This window comes from Oncorhynchus nerka, linkage group LG28 (genome assembly GCF_034236695.1).
Source record: "Oncorhynchus nerka isolate Pitt River linkage group LG28, Oner_Uvic_2.0, whole genome shotgun sequence".
Taxonomy (NCBI): domain Eukaryota; kingdom Metazoa; phylum Chordata; class Actinopteri; order Salmoniformes; family Salmonidae; genus Oncorhynchus; species Oncorhynchus nerka.
Genome location: NC_088423.1, coordinates 79,679,713 through 79,702,624, shown reverse-complemented (window position 1 = coordinate 79,702,624; position 22,912 = coordinate 79,679,713). Strand labels below are relative to the sequence as shown.

Below are 22,912 nucleotides of genomic sequence, written 5' to 3'. Positions count from 1 at the left end.
AGGCTTCTTCAATATAAAGCCATATTCACGTCATGCTAACCTAGGCGGAAGGTACCACAATTAATTAACACGAAGCTCCACGCAAATAATTTATTTAAATTTGAACTCGGAGGTCCTGATATTCCGACATGACATGAATGTGGCATAAATCCATATTCCAATGTCGATTGCCTAGTCAATGTCCCGTTCATCTCAGGTCGGAATCTCGGAAAATATCCAACTTGCTTAAGCCACGTTTACTTGCTAGGTAGAACTCGGAAATGTAAGACTTGCTAACTCGTTGTATAAGGATGATCCCGAGTTTCCCACTTGGGGAGTATCAGAATCAACCAATAGTAAGCTCTAAACATGTAATTTACGTTCATTTGAAATAACTTACGTTAATTTTAACTCGGGATGTTCCTTGTTCCGACTAGCACGTGAACGCGTCATACTCGTTGTAGAAAGATTGATACCCTAGTTTCCCACATGAGAAGTCTCGCATTATCAACCAGCAGTGAGCTCTGCGCAAATAACTTACATTAATTTTCCCACATGACTTGAACGCTGCAAAAGCCAAGCCCTAGATATGAAATGAAATTATATTCACTTGGATACAGAGGAGCGCGCTTCAACGCAGCTGTGCGTGCGCTCCTATTTCCACAAAACAGACGAAGACTGGAGCAGCCAAGTTTTATGGCCACCATTATTTCGAGGATTGGACATTCAGAGTTGTCCGATTTATACAACAGGAGGATTAAAAAGAACATAGAGCAGGGCACGGTGCAGATTTGCGGAGGTAAACTTATTTTACAAAGTCAGTCTTTTAAGGAATATTTCGGGAACCGCTCTTTTCGACCAGCCTTTCCACATTTCCTAGGCCGACATAAAATACTGTAGGCTATAGGTTTATGGTTATAAAATCAGCTATACAGCCTAATCTAATATTCTCAATTGCTTCTGTTTTCAGTAGTCTCTCTCTCTCCCCGCTCTCTCTCTCTATTGGCATAGGAAACATTTTTACATTGCAAAACCAAGTGTAATAGATAATAAACAAATGTGAAATAAACAATCAGAAATCAACAGTAAACATTACACTCACAAAAGTTAAAAAATGAAACAGACACTATCTCTCTCTCCATCTCACTCTCTCTCTCTCTCTCTCGCGCGCGCTCTCTCTCTGTCTCTGTCTCTGTCTCTGTCTCTCTCTCTCTCTCTCTCTCTCTCTCTCTCTCTCTCTCACACACACACACACACACACTCCTTTCTCTTTCCAGAGCCACTCGTGAAGCCGACTGACAGGCTAGAATGAAAATGAGGCGGACACTTGGTCAAGACTTCAGAGCAAACGCGTCCTTTACAGGACACCTCTAAACTTGGATCATATCACCATGGGAGCTATTTGTATTGCAAGAGACTTTTGTTTGGTTTTGCTCTTGTTAAATACTCGCCAAAGCGCAGCTCTTCTAGAGAACCCAGGTACGTTTTATGAGTTTCAAAGACCGTTTTTACGCACGCTGTATAAGAGTGTTTGCGCCCATGTTGTTGTTTTCTAAGGATGTATAGTTTCCAACTACTTGGCAGACTTTATTTTGTTTACATTATTATATTTTGCCCCCTCAGTATTGGCTTCAATTGTAGGAATTGGAACTTGATGGATTTCTTTTGTTTGTTTGCTTGCTTTTTTTAATGAAGTCTTACGTTTTTTCCTACCTACTAACTTATTTTCAGGTAAAATGAATAACAAATGTACCGATGATAAGGAATGTGTCCTGACTTTTTTCTTAACTTTAACACTTTTGGGAATAATTGATCAGGTTCAATCGGATCAATGTTTTGTTAACTTTAGTACTCAGAACCTGGTGTATTAGACTTTTACCAATTTAACGGAAATGATTCAGTGTTGAATTGAATATTGGGGATTTAATGAGGGGCACGTTAATCCCACAATCCTAATGTACATGACTAAAATACAGATTTTTGAGATTCATAACGAAATGTTGTTCTGGTAACATTTTATGCCATAATGTGGATTTCAACTCCGGATCCATGCGCAGAAGGAAGTGCTTTTTTATTTTTATTTTTTATTTATCCGTTATTTTACCAGGTAAATTGACTGAGAACACGTTCTCATTTGCAGCAACGACCTGGGGAATAGTTACAGGGGAGAGGAGGGGGATGAATGAGCCAATTGTAAACTGGAGATTATTAGGTGACCGTGATTGCTGTCACATTGACGCTATTTGTCAAAATACCCAAGTGCACGTGTTAAGTAGGCTTTAAAGGCGACGGTAGACATTGTGAAGGTTATTATCTCCTCTGTAATTCCTTGTTCCTTTCATCATTCATGTTTGTATTGGGATCATATGAGACATATTTTAATTCTTTGGACCAAGAGTTCCATGGATTACCAAGACAAGTTTCAATGACAGTTTGATTATATATCATAAACCTTGGCATAATGTATGACTTTTATTTAAATGATGTGGTCCATTGTTTGAAAGGACCCTTTCCCGCTAAATGCTCAAATGGCAAACATTCATCAATCTTGACTTGACTCCCCTTTCTTAGACATTGATGAATGCGACATCGAGTACAATGGTGGCTGTGTACACGAATGTAACAACATACCAGGCAATTATCGTTGCACTTGCCATGATGGATTCAATTTAGCGCGCGATGGACATAATTGTCTAGGTAAGATACATTTCAAACTACAAGGTAAACAACATTTGATTTATTGAGTGTCTGACAATCATCCAGTTATTTCATTGTTCTGAGAAGTCATGTCCTGGCTCTGCCTGCAGATGTGGACGAGTGTGTCTTCAACAATGGAGGGTGCCAGTATACATGTGTCAACACCATGGGGAGTTATGAGTGCAGCTGCAAAGAGGGCTTCTTCCTCAGTGACAACCAGCACATATGTATCCACCGCTCTGTGGGTGAGTACCCCTGAATACCTGCCCTGTGATGGCTTCCAACTCTCCTACCCACCTTCAAATGTGTGTATGTATATGTCTGTCTGTGTGTGTGTGTGTGTGTGTGTGTGTGTGTGTGTGTATTCGTGCGTGTGTGTGTGTACACATGTCTGTTGTGTCTCAGTCCATGCATGTTTCTGTATGTTTGTGTCTCAGTCTATGTGTGTGTGTATATTTTTTGTGTTAAGGTAGGCTACTAAGCCGTGTCAGGGGCACGACAGAGAATAATGGAGCTAATTCTCGAATGTTCACATACAAGAGTGTGATTGACAGCACAATGAGGGATCGGTCCCCTCTCTGGGTCATTATCTAGAGCAGTCGGGCTCCAAAGGGCCCATGCTGTGGGAAAAGGAGCCCCGTGTCCCAGAGAACAAAACAAGTTAATAACTGCAACACTTGGGCTTTGTGGCCTGTGTCTTACATTAGAATAAAGCTCTCACAAGTATTGTTGTTTTATTCTCACTAAATTCAATGAAGAGATCCAAAGGTTCTTCACTACTTTGGGTTTCCCTTGGAAAAGTTACGAATCCTACCAGCACATCCACTCAGCCGTTACAGCATAAGAATAAAGAAGCTGCTCTCTACAGTGACCTGGGAAAAGGCCAATGATGGTATTAGGATAGAAGATAATCGTGTGATTCTGACTCCCACACACACTGAGTGTACAAAACATTATGGATATCTGCTCTTTCCATGACATACCAGGTGAATCCTATGATCCAGTTGAAAGCTATGATCCCTTTTTGATGTCACTTGTTAAATCCACTTCAGTCAGTGTAGATGAAGAGAAGGAGACAAGTTAAAGAAGGATTTTTAAGCCTTTAGACAATTGAGACCTGGATTGCGTATGCGTGCCATTCAGAGGGTGAATGAGCAAGACAACATATTTAAACCAACTTGACACAACTGTGGGAAGCATTGGAGTCAACATGGAATGCGTTTGATACCTTGTAGTCCATGCCCTGATGAATTAAAGTTCTTTTCAAGGCACATGGGGGGGGGTTGCAACTCAACATTAGGAAGCTGTCCTTAATGTTTTGTAAACTCAGTGTATAAAGTACTGTATATGAATATGTATTTAAACTCAGTTTTTCACAATTCCTGACATTTAATCCTAGTAACAATTCCCTGTCTTAGGTCAGTTAGGATCACCAATTTATTTTAAGAATGTGAGATGTCAGAATAATAGTAGAGAGAATTATTTATTTCAGCTTTTCACCTTCCCAGTGGGTCAGAAGTTAACATAGACTCAATTAGTATTTGGTAGCATTGTCATTAAATTGTTTAACTTGGGTCAAACATTTTGGGTAGTCTTCCACAAGCTCCCCACAATATGTTGGGTGATTTTTGACCCATTCCTCCTGACAGAGCTGGTGTAATTGAGTCGGGTTTGTAGGCCTCCTTTCTCACACACACTTTTTCAGTTCTGCCCACAAATGTTCTATAGGATTGAGGTCAGGGCTTTGTGATGGCCACTCCAATACCTTGACTTTGTTGTCCTTAAGCCATTTTGCCAGAACTTTGGAAGTAGTCTTGGGCTCATTGTCCATTTGGAAGACCCATTTGCGACCAAGCTTTAACATCTGATGTCTTGAGATGTTGCTTCAATATATCCACATACTTTTCCTCCCTCATGCTGCCATCTATTTTGTGAAGTGTACCAGTCCCTCCTGCAGCAAAGCACCCCCACAACATGATGCTGCCACCCCAATGCTTCATGGTTGGGATGGTGTTCTTCGGCTTGCAAGCATCCCCCTTTTTCCTCCAAACATAATGATGGTCATTATGGCCAAACAGTTCTATTTTTGTTTCATCAGACCAGAGGACATTTCTCCAAAAAGTATGATCTTTGTCCCCATGTGCAGTTGCAAACCGGAGTCTGGATTTTTTATTGCGGTTTTTGAGCAGTGGCTTCTTCCCTGCTGAGCGGCCTTTCAAGTTATGTCGACATTGGACTCGTTGTACTGTGGATATAGATACCTTTGTACCTGTTTCCTCCAGCATCTTCACAAGGTCCTTTGCTGTTGTTCTGGGATTGATTTTCACTTTTCGCACCATAGTACGTTCATCTCTAGGAGACAGAACACGTCTCCTTCCTGAGCGGTATGACGGCTGTGTGGTCCCATTGTGTTTATACTTGCGTACTATTGTTTGTATCGATGAACGTGGTACCTTCAGGCGTTTAGAAATTGCTCCCAAGGATGAACCTGACTTGTGGAGGTCTACAATTTTTTTCTGAGGTCTTGGCTGATTTCTTTTGATTTTCCCATGATGTCAAGCAAAGAGGCACTGAGTTTGAAGGTAGGCCTTGAAATACATCCACAGGTACACCTCTCTAGGAAGTGTTATTGTTGGGCCATGCCCCAAAGGGTTGTGGCAGATTTCTAGTCAGGGGGCTTCAATAATCTATCATCAGACATCATTGGTGTTGTGCCGTGTCAGTTGTTTTGCCTCTATATTTCATTACCATGTACGATATGTAACAACATGTGAATACACTGTTGTGAGTAGTGTAATTACAGTGTTATTACACAGGTATAGCAGCAACCTAATGTAAAGTGTTAACTCTCTTTCCCAGAGGGCCTTAGCTGTATGAATAAGGAGCATGGCTGTGCTCACATCTGCAAGGAGACACCCAAGGGAGGAGTGGCCTGCGAGTGCCGCCCAGGATTTGAGCTGGCCAAGAACCAAAGAGGCTGCATCTGTATGTGTGAAGTTTTGTGATTGATCGTATAGCTAGCTCAGCCAAGAGTATTGTTTAGATAATACATGAGTTGAACTTTGGAAGTGACCCAAGTTTTGTGTCATTGGCCTAGTGACTTGTAACCATGGTAACGGGGGCTGCCAGCACACCTGTGAGGACATGGAGCAGGGGCCCATCTGCAGGTGTCATGTGAGGTACACCCTGCACCCTGACGGCAGGTCCTGTGTAGGTAAGTGCTGACCAACCACATCCAGGCCTACTTACATACACCGTGCTTCTACACCTGCATTGCTTGCTGTTTGGGGCTTTAGGCTGGGTTTCTGTACAGCACTTTGTGACAGCTGATGTAAGAAGGGCTTTATAAATACATTTGATTTGATTTGATTTGGTACTTATCTTTAAGCATCTCCACGTATGGCAAACCAGATTACCTAGTCAACAATGGTGAAATGGACTGGATCCTCCTAGATATTTCCATCTGTACACTTCTTCATTCTCCTTTTTGTTACTCTCCCCCACCGAAACTCACCTGTTTAAATGATCCCATCTTGAGCCTGTGGATGAAATGGCAATCCTTTTGAGGAGCTTGCCATCTCTCCTGACAGCGAGTGTGTATTTCTTCCATTTGCACATGGTGGATATGATAAGCATCAGCCGTCAGATAGGAAGGAGACGTACAGTAGGCCTGTGGGTACTATCTGTTTCTCCCGCGGCGCTACTGTGTGTGTGGGGTCCAGGATTATCACTGAGTTGTCTCCAGCTCCATCTCACAGTTCCATCTCCTGTCTTATCTGCCACACGCATAGACAGCCAAACTGCATGTCTCAGGTGTCACCATGCTTCTGGTTCCAGAGAGGAACACAGAAAAACATCCAGGGGAGGTAGACTACACTTACAGACCACCAAGGTGTGCACTGGGCAATTCAGCTACTGTGCATCAGCAGACAGAACAGAACAGGAGGCAACTTGGTGCAAACCATTTTCTTAAATGTTGACTTATGTTTATTTTAGTTAGACTAAAACACTGTGTATGTATCTACGTGTATTCTGTTGGTTAGGTTACTGACTGTTACTCACGTCACCCACTGTCTGTATTACAGAGCGGGACGAGACAACTACTGAGAGCTCTGATCACAACGCCACGTCCTTCACTGAGGTGGACAAACGTGTCAAGCGCAGACTGCTCATGGGTAATAATTGTATAATTGCACAAATTCCACTGTTATTACCCATTGTTACTTGCACTAAAATAACAAAACCAAACAGACTCAGCTACTGAGAGGATTCTGTCAGTTGGACTATTTGAATGACTTTAGTTGCCATGGGTTATGCTGCCAGGAATCAGCCAGAGGTGTTTTTCAGAGGGGAGAAGAGCAAGGCCCAGTAAACCAAGGCATTCCACAGGCTTTAGAGCAAACTGTGAAATGACTATGGACCCTCACTTTCTCACCGCCCGATTCCTCCCCTGAAAAATATGCTTTTGTGACAGTGTGGTACATTTCACATGTTTTCCTTCCGTTTAGGATGGGGATGGCGTTGGGTTGCCCAATGTATAGCACTGTCAGTCATGGTGTGCTGTGTCAATGTTCACACCTAGTAAAACACTGTATTGACTGTATGTATGTGACTGGGTTGCTAGCTCGGTGGCTAGGACCACTGCTGTTGTTTACTCGATGTCTGTTGGTAGGGTTAAAAAGCAGACTTTGACAATAGCTCTGTAACGACAGTACATAATGTATAGGCATTTTTATAACCCTTCATTCAGTATAGTACACAGCAGCAGCATGTTGACATTGAATCTATTCCCGCTGGCCTTTCAGAGAACTGTGCGGTAAATAACGGGGGGTGTGACTCCACGTGTAAGGACACATCCACGGGGGTACGCTGCAGCTGTCCCGTGGGCTTCACTCTGCAGCCTGACGGGAAGACGTGCAAAGGTCAGACCAGCCGTCCACCAACAACCTCAACTCCATCTCTATGTCTGAGTTACAAATGGCACTCTATTTCCTATTTAGTGCACTACTATTGACCTGGGCCCATAGGGCTGTGGTCAAAAGTAATGCACTTTATAGGGAATAGGTGCCATTTTGGTGGCAGGCCATCTTCATCTCCATCTCTTATTATTCAGTTCAATGTACTTTTATTTAACAAGCTTCACATCTCCCCTCCATAGGTATATGGACAGTGAAGCTAACATTTTTCATTTGGCTTTATACTCCAGCATTTTAGTTTTGAGATCAAATGTTTCATATGAGGCTACAATATAGAATGTCAGGTTTATGTAACAAATGTCCTCCATGTGAAGAATCTGGACGAATACACTTACAGTGTATAAAAATAGTCAAAAGTTGAGTATTTGGTCCCATATTCCTTGCACGCAATGACTACATCAAGCTTGTGACTTTACAAACTGGTTGGATGCGATTGCAGTTTCTTTTGGTTGTGTTTTAGGTTATGTTTTGCCCAACAGGAACTGAATGGTTGAATGATGACTGGAGTAATTTTCTTTCTAAGTGAGTAAATAATACGTTTCTGAATACTAAATTAATCCTGTTAATGCCATGATTAAGAAAAATCATGAAAGAATCATGAATAACGATGAGTGAGATCGTTCTTTCTGCCTCTGTAACTTTCTCACTCTTCTCACTCACTCTTCTCACCCCTAACCATCCATAATCGTGGTAGTATCCACATGAATGTAGAAGTGTTCAGAAACGTCTTCTATTCTTACTTACATTAAAAGTGACTCCAAAATGGCAGAAGATATTATTCACCATTTGGTTCCTATTGGGCAAAACATAACCCAAAACACAACCAAAACATAACCCAAAACACAACCAAAACATAACCTAAAACACAACCAAAACATAACCTAAAACACAACCAAAACATAACCTAAAACACAACCAAAACATAACCTAAAACACAACCAAAACATAACCTAAAACACAACCAAAACATAACCTAAAACACAACCAAAACATAACCTAAAACACAACCAAATCAAACTGCAAAACTTGATGTAGTCATTGCGTGCAAGGAATATGAGACCAAATGCTAACCTTTTGACAACTTTAACACACTAAAAGTGATATACTTATGACTTATTTAAATGGGGGGACTAGATACATAAGAGCTTTCATTTCTAAACGGTAAAACAGATATGTATCGAAATACTCTCAAATAAAAGCTGACATTATGTACCATCTCCTAAGTATAGAGACATTAAAAATGGCTTCTCTGTCCAAATATATATGGAGGGGAGTGTATGTCTGTCTGAATAATAACAGTTTAATTATTTGCCTCTCACAGACAATAATGAGTGTGAGCTGCACAACGGCGGTTGCGACCACTTCTGCAGGAACACCATCGGCAGCTTTGAGTGTAACTGCTGGAAGGGCTTCAAGCTGCTTACTGACGAGCGCTCCTGTCAGGGTAGGTCTCTTCTCTTCACGCTCCTGTCAGGGTAGGCCTCTTCTCTTCACTCTCCTGCCAGGGTAGTCCTCTTCTCTTCACTCTCCTGTCAGGGTAGGCCTCTTCTCTTCACTCTCCTGTCAGGGTAGGCCTCTTCTCTTCACTCTCCTGTCAGGGTAGGCCTCTTCTCTTCACTCTCCTGTCAGGGTAGGCCTCTTCTCTTCACTCTCCTGCCAGGGTAGTCCTCTTCCCTTCACTCTCCTGTCAGGATAGGCCTCTTCTCTTCTCTCTCCTGTCAGGGTAGGCCTTTTCTCTTCACTCTCCAGCCAGGGTAGGCCTCTTCTCTTTACGCTCCTGTCAGGGTAGGCCTCTTCTCTTCACGCTCCTGTAAGGGTAGGCCTCTTCTCTTCACGCTCCTGTCAGGGTAGGCCCCTTCTCTTCACTCTCCTTTCAGGGTAGGCCCCTTCTCTTCTCTCTCCTGCCTGTCTACCCTACATCTGGGGAAGGGGCTGGGACAGCACAGTATACTGAGCTGTTGTTCTGTGTAGGTGCTGCTGGAAGATAAGACAGAGAGGGTGGGAGGCTGAACGGTTTGCCAGTATTGACTTGAAGGATTCCTCTGAAGATCCTTAACATGTGCTAGTTTAAAGCTTAACGTTTAGTACAAACTGATTTCATCCCTCTGATACAACCTGTCATTAAGATGCTGCTGTCTCTACCATTAACTATCAAAAGACAATGCCACAATTCATCACCTAGTGATACCATGCTGTACCATTTAAAACCCCAATTTCTACTACCTTAAATTGAAAAAGAATATCCCTCTGCTTTTAATGACAGATATAGACGAGTGTTATTTCGAAAGGACATGTGGTCACACGTGTGTGAACTCCCCTGGTGGTTTTGAGTGTGTTTGCAACAAAGGGTACACCCTGTATGGACTGGCCCACTGTGGAGGTAAGACTATAAAACTAATGCTTATGGGGTATTATACTTATGGTATGGGGAAAGGGCTTTGACACCATTCTGAATAGTTCATGTTTGGGTTTTCTATAAACTAATGTGTATAGGGTATTATGTTTATGGGGAAAGGGCTTTGGTACCATCTACAACATTTCACACCCTTCTGAATAGTTCATTGTGGAGTTTTTAGTAGTTTTTGCAGAAAAAATAATGGATGCTTTGTGAATGAGGTGAGGTGAGAGATGCTGCGAATAACATATGGATGTTTTCCCTGCTTTCTTCTCAGACATAAATGAGTGCAGTGTGAACAATGGAGGTTGTGAGCAGGGTTGTGAGAACACCATGGGTGGGTTTGAGTGTGACTGCCACCCTGGTTATAAGCTACACTGGAACAAAAAAGACTGTATCGGTAAGACAGTGCCCCTTCAGGCCTGGGGGGCTCTTGAAGGTTTGGGGTGGGTACTCCCTGAGTTGTCCCTTAGGGAGTGTTTGACATAAAATCAGTGGTTGTATACCACATGTATGTTGTGAAACTTTTGGGGACTAAAACAGGAGATACTTTTGAGTTATTTTCTTCTCTTTGTCTTTACTGCTCTGTCTTTCTCTCTGGTCTTTGGTTGTAAACCGAGGACAAAAACAGAATTAAGGCAATTGCTGCTGTTCCCATTGTCTTCTTGTCTCCTTGGATAGGTTTCACTCTGTTCCCACAATTTCTCACAACTTCTACCCTCGTCTGTCTGTCTGTCTGTCTGTCTGTCTGTCTGTCTGTCTGTCTGTCTGTCTGTCTGTCTGTCTGTCTGTCTGTCTGTCTGTCTGTCTGTCTGTCTGTCTGTCTGTCTGTCTGTCTGTCTGTCTGTCTGTCTGTCTGTCTGTCTGTCTGTCTACCTACCTACCACGGTCCAAGTCTGCTCTTCACCTGTGAGTTTGTTATGGTTTCCATCTAGAGGCAGAGGGTTTCCCAGCAACAAAGCCCCCCTCTAAACCGACCTTAAACTGCAGCAGGCAGGAGGGAGGTGACCGCTGCTACCTGACCTGCCAGTCCCAGGTCCACATCACCAGTGGTGAGTTATCAGTTACTACTACTACTATTGGACTGCATCCCAAATGGCACCCTATTCCCTTTAAATTACACAACTTTTGTCCAGGGCCCACATGGCTCTGGTCAAGGGTAGTGCCCTATACAGGAAATAGGGTACAATTTGGGACACAAATTGAGTTACTACTACTATCAGTCTGCAGAGTAGCGCTGTCTCATGTTCCAGCACCCATCTGTTTGCTTTTGGCGACCAGGCCTTTTGTGGCTCTGCCTTTTGTCTTTGGTGGCCTGTCTCATGCCCCTGTGTGCGTTTACAGGGACGGAGGATTCTTATACAGTGACCTGTGGAATGCCTCTGCCCTGCTTGGCTGGAGCACAAAGGAATGGAAGTGGCTCGTATTGCTTGGGCAAGTACACACCATCACAGGTCTGCATCAGCCTCTGTCACTCCAGCCTGACCTAAACAACCAGAAACACAACATATAAAGACAAAACAACGTCATACCAAATCAAGTCTTCAGTATTCACATTTTCATTTACAGACATATGGAAGTCAAGGGATTTTTCATTTTTATCAAAGGTTAACAATTTGCTATTATTTCCTTTGTACCGTAGGACCAGAAATGTCAAGTGTCCTGCGAATTAAGACCACAGCCACTTTTAAGTCTGGCACAGGAATGTGCAACTTGAAACGTAGTCAAGAGAGGCTGAAGGAGAGCCTGAACGCAGCTCACTCAGGTACAGAGGCTTCTAACGAGTCCAACAGCTCCTCATTCATTAAAACAATGCAGATTAACCTGGCACTGCCTACATATCATGCAACAAACTTGATAACAGGAACCTGACCTCGAGGCTGCTTAGATGAAAGTAAACGGAGAGTGAGCTAAATATGAAAGAAATACGTGGATCATGCAACAAACTTGATAACAGGAACCTGACCTCGAGGCTGCTTAGATGAAAGTAAACGGAGAGTGAGCTAAATATGAAAGAAATACGTGGAGGGTGCGGTCTGAAATGTTTTTATTGTCTCAGCACTGCACATTGTCTGGCAGTGGCAGGGGAAAATGTAATTAGCTATAGCATGCCTTTCAGTTGGGCCCTACCTAGCCATCAATCAAACGCAGTTCCGATTGTTGGATGCATTTCTTTCACCAATGGGTTCCGGCATGGTGTTCAAATAAAAAGGGAGCTTTTCCCACTCTCCTCTCGTTATCCCCCTGTCCAAAGGCAACAAAAAGAGCAGGGGGGAAAGAGTGCATGTTTAACCGGATACACAGAGATGTCACTGCTTTTTAAAGAATGATTAGAAACATCAGTACTTGAACTTCAGTACTTGGCTCCCGAGTGGCACAGCGGTCTAAGGCTCTGGATCTCAGTGCTAGAGGCGTCACTACAGACCCTTGTTCGATCCCTGGCTGTATCACAACCAGCCGTGATCGGGAGTCCAAAATGGCGGTGCACAATTGGCCCAGCGTTGTCCGGGTTAGGGGAGGATTTGGCCAGGGTAGGCCGTCATTGTAAAATAAGAATTTGTTCTTAACTGACTTGCCTAGATAAATAAAGGTAAAAAAACCCACAAAGGATATAATCTCTTTAGATTGAAGTGTTATGACATTGCAGTTAAGTTTTATCCTGCTACAGTTGTAGACCATATAGTTATTCAGGAACATGTGTGTTTGTCGCCGTGCATGCATGTGTGTGTGTGTGTGTTTGTCTCCGTGCATGCATGTGTGTTTGTCGCCGTGCATGCATGTGTTTGTGCGTGTCCATGTCCTGTGTGACTGGTCGTGTCCACAGACAGCAGGTCCCCCTTCACGGAGAACGTCCAGTTCAGCTATGTGCGCTTGCGCTGCAGCTCGTCTGGCCCCCGGATGCGGAGCCGCCACGGCAGGAAGGCGGGTTACGAGGAGGAGGGCTCTTCCATCACGGCTGAGTTTGAGTTGGATGTGAACCTAGAGGAGGTAACAGGTTGGTCTCTCTGCCCTGCCCTGCTGTGACCCCAGTCCTCTGGCTGACACTCTGCTTCCTGTTTCTCTCTCTGCTCTTGCTTTTCGTCACTTAACAAGCCAAACATGTTAAAGTATCTCCTGTTTTGATGTGGCTTTTTGAGGTGGTGGGATCTTTGGGGAAGGTGTAGGTTTGGAGGTTTCCCTTGTATTCCGAGGGAACAAATGATTGATCAAATGTCATGGTGTCTGTGTGTTGGAATGGATATGTACACAAGTATGTGTGTCTGTCTATTTTAGTACTGGTATGTTTGTGTGGTTTTGTTTGAGTGTTTATTGTGGTCTCATTGCGTTGCGAGGACAGTTTTGGTATCTGGTGTTTCTCTCAGCAGAGAGCTGTGACCTGGGCTGTGTGCGCCGGCGCTCAGAGAAGAGGCTGAGGAAGACTATCCGTACCCTGAGGAAGTCCATCCACCGGGAGCAGTTCCACCTCCACTTCGCTGGCTCTAACTACGAGCTGGCCAAGAGGCTGGCGCGGCCGGTGGACCTGCCGGAACACTGTGGGAAAGGAGTGCTGGTGGACAGGAAATGTGGTGAGTGAGCATCTTGAGTGTTCTGAGTATCATAAGATATAGGTATATATGTATGTATAAAATTAGTCGCATCTTGAGCATCTACCTGTATCTGTTTCTGCCTGTATCTGAGCCACCCCTGGAGTCTAGTCCTGGCTCCCACACAGAGCAGCTCATAGTCATAGCCATGCCAGCAAGATATATTTAGACAGGTTGGTTTAATGATTGGATTTGGAGCAGGTGTCGGCCAGATGACTGCCATATTTGGGTGCAGACATGCTGTAATGAGCTGGTATGTGGAGAAAAGAGAGCCTGTTGTTGGCTGGCTTGCAGAGCGAGGACATCTTCCAGCATCTCCGTGGGATAAAGTGCAACAGAAGGTGTGATGGCAGCCGCTAGCTTTTGCTGTTGTTGCCGCTGGTCCTATTTAGTTTTACAGCCATAATGGAGGAAAATTCCATTAGCTTTAATGGCACCTTGTCAACATCAGCAGTGGAAAGGAGGCTGGCATGTGTTTTCTCTGGCGGAGGGGAGGGGAGCAGAGAGCTGCGTGCCCCCAGTTCAGGGCCTCACAGTAAGCATAGTAAGCCTACTGCCTGCTGCTGCATTCTGCCTGTCTGTCTCAGTGTGGTCAGTAGAAGACGGTCAGTTTTCTGTCCATGATTCGTCTTCTACCTCTAAACGCCCTGTTTGAATCTGACCCAAGCCACCATATTTAAGGGGTCTGAAGACTATTGTAGACCGACCTCTCAAAGTTGTTCTAGCCTGCCTCTGTCTTGATCCAGAGCTCTCCTCTCTTACCCCCCGTCCTTATTGAGGTTGAGTGGGTGAGGATGGAGGAAGTTGAGTGGGTGAGGATGGAGGGGATTGAGTGGATGAGGATGGAGGGGATTGAGTGGGTGAGGATGGAGGGGTTGAGGGGGTGAGGATGGAGGGGGTTGAGTGGGTGAGGATGGAGGGGTTGAGTGGGTGAGGATGGAGGGGATTGAGTGGGTGAGGATGGAGGGGTTGAGGGGGTGAGGATGGAGGGGGTTGAGTGGGTGAGGATGGAGGGGTTGAGGGGGGTGGAGGGGGTTGAGTGGGTGAGGATGGAGGGGATTGAGTGGGTGAGGATGGAGGGGATTGAGTGGGTGAGGATGGAGGGGGTTGAGGGGGTGAGGATGGAGGGGGTTGAGTGGGTGAGGATGGAGGGGGTTGAGTGGGTGAGGATGGAGGGGATTGAGTGGGTGAGGATGGAGGGGTTGAGGGGGTGAGGATGGAGGGGTTGAGTGGGTGAGGATGGAGGGGATTTAGTGGGTGAGGATGGAGGGAGTTGAGTGGGTGAGGATGGAGGGGATTGAGTGGGTGAGGATGGAGGGGTTGAGGGGTGAGGATGGAGGGGGTTGAGTGGGTGAGGATGGAGGGGTTGAGTGGGTGAGGATGGAGGGGGTTGAGTGGGTGAGGATGGAGGGGATTGAGTGGGTGAGGATGGAGGGGTTGAGGGGGTGAGGATGGAGGGGTTGAGTGGGTGAGGATGGAGGGGGTGGAGGGGGTTGAGTGGGTGAGGATGGAGGGGCTTGAGTGGGTGAGGATGGAGGGGATTGAGTGGGTGAGGATGGAGGGGTTGAGGGGGTGAGGATGGAGGGGTTGAGTGGGTGAGGATGGAGGGGGTTGAGTGGGTGAGGATGGAGGGATTGAGTGGGTGAGGATGGAGGGGTTGAGGGGTGAGGATGGAGGGGTTGAGTGGGTGAGGATGGAGGGGGTTGAGTGGGTGAGGATGGAGGGGATTGAGTGGGTGAGGATGGAGGGAGTTGAGTGGGTGAGGATGGAGGGGATTGAGTGGGTGAGGATGGAGGGGGTTGAGGGGGTGAGGATGGAGGGGGTTGAGTGGGTGAGGATGGAGGGGATTGAGTGGGTGAGGATGGAGGGGTTGAGTGGGTGAGGATGGAGGGGATTGAGTGGGTGAGGATGGAGGGGATTGAGTGGGTGAGGATGGAGGGGATTGAGTGGGTGAGGATGGAGGGGATTGAGTGGGTGAGGATGGAGGGGATTGAGTGGGGGAAGGATGGTGTTTGATCCATTCTGGTTCTTAGAGCATTTTAAGAATAAAGACTGCCCATAGCTGTTTAAATGTATTGATTTTCACACAAGAGGCAAAAATCATGAAACTTAATCATTTTTGGCAGAAATGTCTAATTGTTTTACAAACCAAGCATCTCTTAATCCAAGGTATCCCCAGCAAAGAGGACTCTCACTGGTGTCTGTTTTTTGTCTGCCCCCAAATAACAGGAGACTAATATTTTGTGCTGGATTCAAATGACCCTTAGATGTTGATTTAGCTTTGTAGCTTTGTTGCTTGTTGTTTTTATGTTTCAAATGAGCTACTTACCTCATAAGTAAATCTTAAGTCTTAAAAATAAATAAACAGGAGAGTAAAGTTACCAGAGTGTAGGATTCCCACACTGCAGTTAGTTTCAGATGATCATTAAGCAGACCAGTGGTGGACAGGCAGGGGTGTAGACATGTAATTTGGAAGTGGGGCTGAAAGGGAGCCGTAACCCCCAGCTCTATAAAGGAGCAACATTTTTCCCTCCACCCCTGGCTTAGCTCACTAAGTGCAGTTTAACCCTTTCAGTTTGCCCACTCCATTGTAAATCCAGTTGGGGCTCGTTCTCACTGCTTCAGTTGGGAGAGAAATCCTCCAAACAACATGGCCTCAGCCTCACTAGTACTGAGAGAAAAGCAATGCCTTCTTATTCCTGACTTTTAAAATATCTAGCGCTCTTTCTCTCAAACCAAATTGTGAAAGTTTTGAATCACATTATATAGTACACGGCAGTATTCCAATAAACCAACCTGTGAAATATCCCATATCAGATTTTTCTTTTCATTCTAAGTCATTCATGATTGATCAACAACATTTACATTTCCGTATGCCTCAACCCGGTATAAGAATCTGTTGGACTTTAGTTTCTGCCAGTGTGTAGTGTACAAGTATTCCCCTGATCTCTGTTACGTAAAATAGTGCATGTTCGTTTTAACATGGAGGATGATTAGGAAGTGCTGTTGATTCAAGCTGGGAGTTTGAGTGCTTATATCCCCCCTCAGTCAGGGCCACTCTGCATGACCCCAGCCACTAAACTGCTGCGGAGAATTGACTTCAGGGACACCATGGGAATTAATTAGCATCAGCTGTTTGGGCCTCTGCTTGATAGGTGCAAGAAGTGATTGGGGCAGGCAGAATGGGTGGATTCAGAACTCTGACCCCTTTTATTGGGTTCAGCTCCTTACCATTGTGATACCATAGTGTTTGCCTATGTCATCAAATACTTGAATAGAGGTGAAAGGTCTTTTAAACCTCTTTGGGGCCATCATTTCGAGGACTCTATAGAATTGCCTCTGCATTTGAAAGGCTTCAAGGTTTTTTTTCTCTCTCACTCTTCTCTTCTCTCGCTCTCTCCATCAAATAAAAGCTGGTGGAGACAACGAGACGGTGGCTCCTCATGGTCATTCAGGATAAACAAAAGGCAGAAAAAATTAACTGCTCTTGAGAGAATTACATTTTCTTTCTCTTAAGGAAAATCAAGCTGCTGAGGCACATATAATGGATGTGTGTTAAAGGCTTTGTGTGTTCCTCATTAACTCATTATGGATGGTTCTCTCCTGAAAAGCTCTTCTTTCTTAGATTGTCCTGAGGGAAACGCAAAATGGTTTCACTTCACTGCTCTCTGTTCAGTGAGATGATTAGATGTCATTTCCCCCTTTAAGAAGTTCTTGACATCACCAGACACACAATAATTCAAACATAAATTAGAGACGTTGTTCTACAAAGTAAAACATGAAAAGGGGAAATGAAAGCTGATGGTGTGCATCCCTGTAATCAGGCTTTGCACGCTCTTGTGAGATAACAGACAAACACTCATTTTGACTGGCTCTGTGTGTGCTTTGGTAGAGGTGAGGGTGCTTAGGATGGTATGTAGAGTTCTTTCCCCAATGCACACCGGTGTTATGTGAAGTGTAAGAGCTTGTTTGATGTGGGACACAAAGGCATCTGGAGAGCAGCTCAGTGCTCTTATGTCTTTATTTTTGCATAGCTGCATCAGGTTGATTTGCAATGCCTTTTTAACAGTGGTGGGCTTGAATGCCAGTGTGTGTGTGTGTGTGTGTGTGTGTGTGTGTGTGTGTGTGTGTGTGTGTGTGTGTGTGTGTGTGTGTGTGTGTGTGTGTGTGTGTGTGTCTATTATCTAGCCAATCTGCCTCATTCTTCTACCTTTTGCTAGTGAGCTGCACTGTTGGAACGTACTATGACAGGGATCAGGGAAAGTGTGTTCTGTGTCCAGCTGGAATGTACCAAGATGAAGAGGGGAAGAATTCTTGTGAGGCCTGCCCAGGGCCAGAGGTGAGAGGAAGCCCCAGGTCGGTTGGGGCGTGGAATATCTCTGAGTGTGGAGGTAAGGCTCAAGAGTTGAGGATATGAGTAATCATATGTATCCTAACTGTGCACCAGACAGGAGATGTGAGTCACCTTGGATACTTACTTACTCAACTATCATAATCATAAAGATAACTGCAGCAAAATACACTGAGCTCCATCAAAGACCTTGGCATAGTTTTCCCTCATGGTTTGATCTTTAAAAAAAGTGATCTTTAATCTAGTCTCCCAGTCAGAATCACATCCTGTTATGAGTATATATGAAATACACAGGAAGGAGTGATACCCTGATCAAAATCTCCCCACAGGCAGATGTTCTGCTTTGTATAAAGTCGTGTAAGCCTCGGAACATTCAAGCCCTGTTTGAATTAAACTGCCACACCCGGCCCCTGCCCACTCCTGAATAAAGAGAAAAATGGGCCACCATGTTTTCACCCCCCCCAAACACTGTTATCACAGCCTATTTGTGGCTAAGCCACAGATCCCATCTCCTGCTTTCCCCACCAATAGACTAAACAAAAAAGAGCTATGGGGAGAGACAGTTTGTTCAAGTCAGTCAGGAGATATGAGAGAGGTTGTTCCATAGATAATGTAGATAATGTCCTTGCGTTACATCACTCCACTGACATCTGCTCTCCCGGAACTTAGTCTTATTGTGGAAGAGTGCTCGTCTTTAAGTCGCTCTGGATAAGAGTGTCTGTCTGCTAAATGACTACATGTACAATGGGAATGTTGCTTTGAGCAGACTGAGTGAAACAAGTGTCCCTCTGACCAATCCTCTGTTGTTTTCCCAGGTCAATGTCCCCCTGGTCAGTTCTCCCATGATGGCTTCATCCCTTGTCTGCCCTGTCCCCTGGGTACCTACCAGCCAGAGGTGGGGCGCACTTCCTGTTTCCACTGTGGAGGAAACCTGGTCACCAAACACAATGGTGCCGTGTCCTTCCAGGAGTGTGAGACCAAAGGTGAGGGGTCAGCTTATCCATCCCATTTAGTTATGCCTGTAAAGTCCGGGGGTGCGTCCCAAATTGCACCCTATTTCCTACATAATTCATTACTTTTAACCAGAGCCCTATGGACCCTGGTTAAAGTAGTGCACTATATAGGGAATGGGGTGTCATTTGGAAGACTCTGGATCTTTAAGGCAACTCCCCTGGAGTTTCTGTTTTATGGAAATATACTACATGGTTTATGTTATTGTATGTTGGTGTTTGAGAGGTGCTAAATTGTGGTACACTCCATTCTGCTCCTGTAGTCCAGTGTTCACCGGGACATTACTACAACACCAGCACACACCGCTGTATCCGTTGTCCCATGGCGACGTATCAGATGGAGTTTGGTCAGAATTACTGCATCTCCTGCCCAGGAAATACCACCACCGACTTTGATGGCTCCACCAACATCATGCAGTGCAAAAGTATGTATGTTCACACAAGAGTTGTCTGTGTGTGCGTACGTTTGTGCGTGAATGTGTATGTATTTGTATGTTAATGGCTTCACACTTTAAATGTATTTAATGGCTACACACAGAGTAAACTAAAACTACATGCAGGTTTCTCTACTGTGCTCAAATAAATATTGTTCCTGTCCTGCTTTGGGATGCTACTGTAGATAATTAGCGTCGCAGCACCAAGGCAGCATAAACTATTTGACACTATCCTGTCACCTCACAGACAGACACTGTGGTGGAGAGATGGGAGATTTCACTGGCTACATCGAGTCTCCCAACTACCCAGGGAACTACCCAGCCAACATCGAGTGCACCTGGACCATCAACCCACCGCCCAAGCGCAGAATCCTCATCGTGGTCCCAGAGATCTTCCTCCCCATCGAGGATGAGTGTGGAGACTACCTGGTCATGAGAAAGAGCTGTGAGTGTTTGTTTTTCTGTGTGTGCGTGCATGCATGCGTCTGTCTTTTCTGTGTGTCGTGTTGGAGGTTAGAGCTTGTTAGGTGAATAGGTGTTATCATGGTGCTACAGTATTAATGAGATTTCACTGCAGGTGACCAGATGTTGGTGATGAATGTCGTAAAGAATTATAAGATGGTGGTAGTGTTGGTAGGAGTTTCTGCATAATAGGATAGAACCTCTCAGAGATCATGGGGGTTACTATGGGCTTCTAATAGACCATTAGATCTTGCCACTTTTAGAGTAATGAATGGTGCTAGTGTTTGATTTGTCATAATGTGACCATATCCTCAATTCACAGCTCTCTCCAACTCTGTGACGACATATGAGACCTGCCAGACCTATGAACGACCTATTGCCTTCACCTCCCGCTCCAAGAGGCTGTGGATACAGTTTAAATCGAATGAAGGGAACAGTGGGAAGGGCTTCCAAGTCCCTTATGTGACCTATGATGGTAAGAGACATCCTTAATGGTGGAAATATTGACATTTAATTTACACATGCTTAAATACAATACATCAAGTGTCTGTGAAATGTAATTTTTGGGGAATTTTAAGTCTGGATATATATCACCTACTTCCAATTGCACAAATAATATAGAAATATACTCTTGGGTATGTTCATATATGATATATGTTTCAGAGGACTACCAGGAACTCATTGAAGACATAGTCAGAGATGGAAGATTATATGCCTCTGAAAATCACCAAGAAATTCTCAAGGTAAAGATTTCATGTATTTCCTGTGAAAAAAGCTTTTGTCTGCCATATACTACCCTCTTGTGGACACAATAAGAAATTCAGGATGCAAACTTCACTTGAGCACCAACTAAAAATGTCAGATGATTGCTGGCTCTGTCTCAGATTGAATTCTAGTCTGTACTAATTTTTGGTTTACATTCTCTTCTCAGGACAAGAAGCTTATGAAGGCACTGTTTGATGTATTGGCCCACCCACAGAACTTCTTCAACTACACAGCACAGGAGTCAAGAGAAATGTTCCCCAAATCCTTCATCCGATTTCTACGTTCTAAGGTCTTGAGATTCCTTCGCCCTTAAGAAGGCACTATCATCAAGTTGCTTCGTGGATATCCCGGATACTCCCGAGAAAAGAGTCCTTTACTTCTCCTGTCTGTACAGAGACTGACGGAGGCTAGAGTTGACTAAGAGAGATGGCCTCAGACACTTTCCTCAAATGGACTTCAATTGGACCTTCTGGGAATAGGTGGGTAGTGGACTGTCATGGTGCAGACAAGTGTCAGCTCCCGCTATCACATCTGGTCTACATTCTAGAGCTACGTGTTTTGTATACCACATCTATCTCTGATACTTCCATACACTCCTGTATGTGAGCATTGCAACGTTTAGACAGACGTTGTCTTTTCCTTTTGATTTTAAACTTTCAGTCTCAGGAATAAAGCTTGAAGTAGTAAGCTGATTTGATTGTTAGCATTTAAATTCATGAAAGCTTTGATTTGCATAATGGTGTAACAACAACATCTTGAAAATAATTATGGTAAACGGAACTTTCACCAATAGCGTAGGAAGCGGATGAGAAAAGACTCTTGATTATGTATAAAAAGTTAACTGAGGTTTATGCTAAATGTCAACCACATAGTGTATACCTATAACATACATTATTAAAGTCATGTTTCACATTTAGATCAGAATTGTTGACAGAAATATGCCTGAATATGAGAAAAGAATATAGCACAAATGTGACCTTATGGTGGGAACTTTAAAGCACTACAAAGAATGTAGTGATACCACAAAATAAATGATCCTTATGAATGTATTGTATATTGTGTAAAAAGTATTAGATGAAAATGTTAACGTATTGTAGTTAACTGCATTCCTGACACGTGTGCAGTATCGATACATCCCCTCACAACCTGTATTATCGCTGCCTCAAATTAATGTTAGCGTTTTCCACTGTCCTGAAAACATGGTTTTACTTAATAAATGACCAGACAGTGAATATTCCATGCCACCGGGCTTTGAGAGAACAACAAATGCCCATAGATCAAGACTAGATCTTCACTATGATCATTCAGATACCAAAGACTACATTTCACTACTCATAGAAGTGAGATTATTGAGTGGTGTGACTAGAAATCTAGAGCAATATGAGGGGGAGCAAGTTAGATTATACATTCCAGATATGGAATGAGAGGTCTGTGAAATAGAATTGCTCTATTCACTTATGATACATGTATGTCTATATTTAATTTTGTACATATAACATGTTGTAAATAAATCAAATAAACATAATATTGTGCTTTTGCTTTATTTATTTTGCTTTCTGATATGCTATTTTCAATATAAGCAACAACATTGTCCAAATCAAAATAATACACTAATTATTTCGTTTTTTATATAGGCTCTATAATATGAGTTATGTGTTCAGTTAGTTATAATTGTTTTTGCTCTTGAATTAAACAAAAATATTGCCTGCCACGCTGTCACCTATTGTAATTCCTAAAAATTCACAATGATTATATTTTCAGCGCTGTATCAAAGACATTGGGAAATCAGAGAAACTAAGAAAACAGAAGGGTTAGTACTATTCGGCGTCCTTGGGACGTCCCTACTCCTACACTTTAACCTAGTCTCGCGTTGCCATACCTCCAAAATCACGTTGTTGTCACCGGAAGCCTGGTTCGCGATGAGGCTACCCTAACCAAAGATTTGTATAATTTAACCAAGACCACAGCCTGTCGTTTCCAATTGGAACAAATAAGTAATAGCGGGGAGAACAAGCAAGGAGTTGTCCATAGCCAAGCACGAGTTAGGGAGATCATATTGACCTCTGCATATTTCCGTTAGGGAACGCAAGTGCGCAATAACTCAATTCACCTTTGCAGTCCTAAACGATACGGGTTCTTACAACAATGGCAATGGCTAAAGTCAGCATAACATATTTTAAGTTTGGGAACATAAAACTGTATTGAGATAACATGTTTAATCGATGAGAAAATCTCATCACATGTATACATCCGGTGAAA

At 43.9% G+C, this 22,912-nt stretch overlaps 1 protein-coding gene across 1 annotated transcript; it reads left to right on the top strand.

Annotated features, from left to right (window-relative positions):
• Positions 1-1,270: 1,270 nt before the first annotated feature.
• On the top strand, positions 1,271-22,164 carry LOC115113734 (signal peptide, CUB and EGF-like domain-containing protein 2). Its single transcript, XM_065013156.1, has 22 exons — positions 1,271-1,458; positions 2,551-2,676; positions 2,787-2,921; positions 5,536-5,661; positions 5,774-5,890; positions 6,762-6,851; positions 7,482-7,598; positions 8,974-9,096; positions 9,916-10,032; positions 10,325-10,447; positions 10,983-11,099; positions 11,392-11,481; positions 11,690-11,812; positions 12,872-13,042; positions 13,410-13,613; positions 17,852-18,022; positions 18,798-18,965; positions 19,256-19,417; positions 19,674-19,871; positions 20,211-20,363; positions 20,552-20,631; positions 20,820-22,164. Exons 1-22 carry the CDS (start codon positions 1,371-1,373, stop codon positions 20,964-20,966), a joined length of 2,946 nt encoding a protein of 981 aa, XP_064869228.1. The 5' UTR covers positions 1,271-1,370; the 3' UTR covers positions 20,967-22,164.
• The last annotated feature ends 748 nt before the right edge of the window (positions 22,165-22,912 follow it).

Coding starts and splice junctions, on each gene's coding strand:
- LOC115113734 (XM_065013156.1), top strand. CDS start 1,371: ATGGGAGCTATTTGTATTGCAAGAGACTTTTGTTTGGTTTTGCTCTTG. Junction 5,662..5,773: donor GAACCAAAGAGGCTGCATCT/GTATGTGTGAAG, acceptor TCATTGGCCTAG/TGACTTGTAACCATGGTAAC. Junction 11,100..11,391: donor CCAGGTCCACATCACCAGTG/GTGAGTTATCAG, acceptor GTGCGTTTACAG/GGACGGAGGATTCTTATACA.